This window comes from Nanorana parkeri, unplaced genomic scaffold (assembly GCF_000935625.1).
Source record: "Nanorana parkeri isolate BGI_ZX_2015 unplaced genomic scaffold, ASM93562v1 scaffold340, whole genome shotgun sequence".
In the NCBI taxonomy this organism is placed as follows: Eukaryota; Metazoa; Chordata; class Amphibia; order Anura; family Dicroglossidae; genus Nanorana; species Nanorana parkeri.
Window position 1 is genome coordinate 1246228 of NW_017306608.1, and position 5795 is coordinate 1252022.

Consider the following 5795-nt stretch of genomic DNA (forward strand, 5'->3'; position numbering starts at 1 on the left):
ACGAGGAAAAGTATTATTGTCCTCCACAATCAGCCACATCCTGTCTACATGTATGCACTCCAATGCACATCAGTGCTCTGGTCTGGCTTCCTGATGGTGACAATTGTGAACCGTGCCTGTGCAATGTCTGTAGACATGGCTGATTGTAGTCTCCACCAGAGGCGTATGTGATGAAGTGAAAATGGTAACAGTTGTCGCCCTTCAAATGGGATGTGCTTGAATGTAGAGCTGCAGCTAACGATTATTTTCAAAATCGATTAGTTAGCCGATTATTAAGTTCGATTAATCGGTTAATCGGATAAGGGGGCCTTCATGGTAGGATCACCAGGCACTATTTTTAAAAAAGGGTACAGATTTTAAAAGATGGAAAACAACTGTTTTCCATCTTTTACTGCATTAGCATGCAAAAGCTTCTGTGACTGGGTTTAGATTTTTTCTTTTCATTTTCATTGTTCTCACTGGCCATTCTTCTGTTTTACCTCGGTCTGTCAAAAATGAGTTATCCAAGTTCTGCACATGCACCCCCTTGTGGTCTGTAACTGGAATATTATAATGCTGCCTGGACTCTGATCGACAGATACAGCAAGAATAACTCCTGGTCAACTCCAACTACTAGACTTCAGATACACTCACTTCCATTCTAACCACCTCCCATTTGTAACAAAACAGTGCAAAGAGGTTTTTTTTTCTTCTGTGAAGGGTGAGCATGTATCCCATAGAATAAGCCTGCTGGAACAGTCTGATGTCTGGATATGTAATTCTGGGAGGAGCAGCTGACCATATACACTACAATGCGCTGTAGTACCATGTGTAGATGGAAGGGGCGTATGCTGCTCAGATGTTCAGGAACCTACACAGTACTGGGCTTGGAGTCCTTTACATTGTAACTTTTCGCCATGATTTGTTTTGAGACCACTTTGCATATTTAACAAAATATAAATACAAATGCATACTCTAAATGTATAATACATATCTAAGTCTGAAGTCAGAAGGGCAACTCTGCTGGTCATATTCCTGCCACTAATGATATGTCGCAGTTGCCAGTGGCAGGGTGGTCAAGAGGCTGCCTGTTTGTCCCTATGAAATTGCTGCCTCTGTAGCTAGCCATCATGATTCAGCAGCGTTCGAGCCAGTGACAGAGCAAAATCCCTGCCTCGTGTCTACAGGGGAAGCGATTCAGTAGGGACAGACAGGCAACCTCTTTAGCGATCATGCCGCTGGCGAATTGTCTCTAGTGAAAGAATTGCCTGTCTGACCAAATATAAAGAAAGGATACTTTTTCTAATATATCCTGAATTCCAGTATACAAATAATCACTTTGCAAAAAAAAAAGAAAACTTTCTTTGTCAATAGATGTCCAGAAAGAGCATTCATTTGATATAAGATTGCCTGTCTGACATATGTATGGGTTGCAGCTACATTTTAGTTACTGTGCATATAAATGACCTTCTTTCTCCAAAATCCAAAGCCCTTGCCAACTGTCCTTAATCTGCCAACACAAGGCTAAGCACTCCCTTAGCTGGATCCCTTCTTAGTCACAAGACAGACACCTTCCCAGGGCTGAGGGCCAATGTCCTGACACTCATCTTTCTAGACTGTGACAGTCCAGCAGCTTCAATGACAGGTCTACTTTTCACCACATTTTACCCAAGTGATCCACTAATACATGACTGGTTAACTGACACAACTGAACTCCTAATACATGGCTAGTTAACTGACACAACTGAACTCCTAATACATGGCTAGTTCACTGACACAACAGATGCATTTTCATGTAAGGGTCAGTTTGTCTTGCAAAGCTGTGATGGAAGTGTGTTGCACCCAACACTGTCTAAAAACAATAACTGTTTAACAATAATAGTAACATAAATAATAAACAAAATAACAATAATAGGTAAACATTAATAGTGATAACATATATAATAAATAAAATTATCTTAAGAATACTTAAACAATAATAGTAGCATAAATAATAATAAAATAATCTTAAGAAAAGTTAAACAATAATAGTAACATAAATAATAATACAATAATCTTAAGAACAGTTAAACAATAACAGTAACATAAATAATAAATAGAATCATTTTAGGGATAGTTAAATAAAAGTAACATAGTAAAGAAAATTATCTTAGGAATAGTTAATGATAGTAACATAATTCATAAATCAAATGATCTTGGGAATAGTTAATGATAGTAACATAATTCATAAATCAAATGATCTTAGGAATAGTTAAACAATAGTTGAGCAGGGCAGACTTCTTGCTCAGGTCTAAGCATTGTGTAGGCAGTGTCACTCACCCTCACTGCCGTACTTGCCATTGTTCGCTCCCATCCTGTAGACTTCATGCTCTCATCTCCCAAGCACACAGCATTTCCACAGGGTAAACCAGAAAGGAGCAGCAAGATTCCTCCATAGGCAGAGCCACTTAGAAGTAAAGAGTTAGCAAACAAAAGATCAGATGCTCTTTCCCTGGGCACTCAGTAAAAGATCCACTTTCCAGAAGGGGACAGATCCCTGACATTATAATCCATAGGAGGAAGAAGGGGAGAAAGCCAGGCAGAGTTGATCCATGGTGCCCTTAGCTGTGTCTGCAATCACAGTGTCCCAGTCTTCAGCATGCTGTCACTGTGTAGACAAGCCACTTGTTGCTATGTTGTCCCTGGGGCAGTCTTGCTATGCCAGAGTAGGATGCATACACTCACATAGGCTACATCACCGTCCACTGAGCAGTAACTGTCCCAACATCCATACCCTATGGACAAATGAGGGAGGATCAGCAGGCTCTTAGTCCTCCTCCAACTCCTCCCAGGCTCACGTCAGGCATGATCCCTTCCCTTTGTATTACCTCACTCCTGCTACCCCCAGGAGCTCTTCTAAGCATCAGATCTCAATTAAAACAATGGAAGGGGAAGAGAAATCCCTGGAAACGTAGAGTATGGACTGCTAGGAGCAGCTCTCTGCCTGTGTGCAGCCATGACCCTGCAGGCTAGGTCAAGGTGACCATCCTGAAGGAGCAGAGTCTGGGAATTGCAGAGGGAAACACCCCACAAGATTTATAACCTGGATGTCTGGATGGCTTCCAAGTTCAGACGTAGCACAGCTCTAATAGCCCAGATTTAACACTACAGCCTGAATCCAGATTAGAGAAGCCTTTTTTTTTTTAGAGATGTGCAGGGTACAAAAAGATTTCATATGTCTCTGCATTTCATTGAGTTCTGTGTGCAAGTACTGCAAATTTTAGGACTTCTTTGTGTATGTTTGTGACATGGCTTGTTTGAGTGATTAACGCAAATAATTAATATACAGGTATGCATGAAAAAATCAAAGTCGATTTGCATCAGTACACGTACACAATGTAACAAATTGTCATTGTTTATTGTCTAGTTTTAAAGCAGAACTCCAGGCAAAAATGTTCTTTACCCTTGCAGCGGGGCTATCCCTGCACTGCAAGTGTTAAAATTAGGGCTGTTACTGATTAAAATTTTCGTGTTGGATTAATCGAAAAAAATTTTAATCGATTAGTTTCGATTAATTATAACGCACATACAGATCCAACTACATTGGCCTATACACATACAGCACAACAATGAAGTAATAAAATGAACTAGGATCACACTGATCCAGAACATTATTAATCTCACGTGCCCCACTAATTATGGCCGCCGCTTGAGTGGGGCAACTCAGAATAATAATGTGGCCTCTTCACAGATGATTTTACCTGTAATGTATATAGTGCACAAATAAAAGCATTTTAGCAAACACAGAAATAAATTATAATGTAGCACAATTACTAAACTAGTACTTATAGTGTAAGTACTGTTGAGATGAGAAACAAACCTTCCCCACATACAGTGGGGGGGATTTATCAAGGAAGGAATGGGACTGCAGTGAAACCTCACCTCTGCTGATGTAAAAAAGCAGCCTCAATTGGCTGACAGCAACACTCCTTGCCTGAGCTGTCAATCATGCAGATGCATGCAATAAAGTGGCAGGATTACAAGATATGTGATGCCTGATGCAGGAGCACTTAGGCAGGGTGACAGTGCCACCTCTTCATTGTAAACAGGGCAATTAATAATTAGAGGTAATAAAAAGAGTTTTTTTTCTTACCTAGCATAGCTGTAGATTTTTCATCAAATTTTCAGCAGAGGCAGAGCCGTCGATGTCGTGGCGGCTAACGGAGGGAAGAGGGGAGGAGTCCGGTGACGTCACGGACATCAACGTCCACGGACTCCTCCCCCTTGCCTTCGTTAGCCGTCACGGACATCGACCTCACTGGACTCCTCCCCCTTCCCTTCGTTAGCCGAAGGAGCCACTTGGGGAAGGGGGGAGGAGTCCGGTGACGTCGATGTCCGTGACGGCTAACGAAGGGAAGGGGTAGGAGTCCGGTGACTCCGATGTCCGTGACGTCACCGGATCTCCGACGGAACTCACGGAAGATAAGGAAGCCAGCGGAGAGGTGAGTACCGATCAAAATAATTTTAATCGATCAAAATAATTAACGATTAATCGAGGAATTCATCGTTAATTTTGGCAGCCCTAGTTAAAGTGACACTAAACTCAGGAGTTAAATCTTAAAAATGCATTCCAGTATCTTAACTATTAACACAAATGTCTCTTATTTGTGTATCACTCAGCTGTAGATCTTATAATGGACGGTGACTACTTTTGTTCCCCATAATTCCTGTGTGTGAGAAGTAGCCACCGGTCCAAGCTCACTCCCGTGATGGACTACAATCTCACGTTTTGTTTAGTAATTTGTATTGAGATTGTAATCCATTCCGGGAGCAAGCTTGGAGGGGTGGCTACTTTACAACACACAGGGACCATGGAGAACAAAGGTAGCCACCCCCTGCAGGAAGGACAGTGTCAGCATGAATTCAGAGATTATTTGGGGTTCTACAGCTGAGTGATAATCAAATAAGTTACATTTTTGTTGCTAGTTACAGTACTTGAGTGCATCTTTGAGATTTAACTCTTGAGTTTAGTGTCACTTTATCTTATTTGTGTATCACTCAGCTGTGTATCCTCAAATCATCTCTGAATTGGTGCTGAGACTGTCCTTCCTTCTGGAGGGTGGCTACTTTTGTTCCCCATGGTCCCTGTGTGATGTAAAGTAGCCACCACTCCAAGCTCACTCCTGTGATGGACTACAATCTCACATTGAGTTTACTCATTTGTATTAAAGTTATAGTCTATCATGGGAGGGAGTTTGGGGTAGTGGCTACTTTACAACACACACAGGGACCATGAGCAACAAAAGTAGCCACCCTATAGAAGAAAAGACAGTGTCAGCACCAATTCAGAGATGATTTGAGGATCTACAGCTGAAGGATACACAAATAAGATACATTTTTGCTAATAGTTAGGCAATTTAAATACATTTTTAAGCTATAACTCCTGAGTTTAGTGTCACTTTAAGTGCTTGTTTTTTGTCTAGGTGCTAAAAAAAAGTTACTGAACCGTGGAGCCGATTAGCTGCTACTTTGGTTCTTGATTTGTCTCCTGCTCCACTGCAGCAATGGTATGTCCTTCAATGTCCTCATGTCCTGTACAAAGTGTATAGAACAGGATAACTCAGGGACCTTAGACCGCTGCAGCAGAGGGGGGAGAAAGGCTCTAGGGACCAGTTTAAGAGCAAGCCGACTCCCAGGATCAGGTAAGTATTTTTTTTGTTTTTGTTTTTGCACCTAGACAAAAATTAAAAGGGTAGTTCCACTGCAAGGAGCAAGAACATTTTTGCCCGGAGTTTCGCTTTAATGCTTTATGCTGTCAGGTTATTGTACACAGTGTG

The 5795-nt window shown here is 41.5% G+C and overlaps 1 protein-coding gene across 1 annotated transcript in view; it reads right to left on the reverse strand.

The window, feature by feature from the left end:
• FBXL7 (F-box and leucine rich repeat protein 7) overlaps window positions 1-2449 on the reverse strand; it is a 184306-nt gene extending 181857 nt beyond the window's left edge. The window contains exon 1 of the mRNA XM_018558457.1: window positions 2299-2449. Within this exon, the coding sequence (XP_018413959.1) occupies window positions 2299-2332 (34 nt within the window). The 5' untranslated portion in view covers window positions 2333-2449. The remainder of the gene's footprint in view (window positions 1-2298) is intronic.
• Between the last annotated feature and the right edge of the window lie 3346 nt (window positions 2450-5795).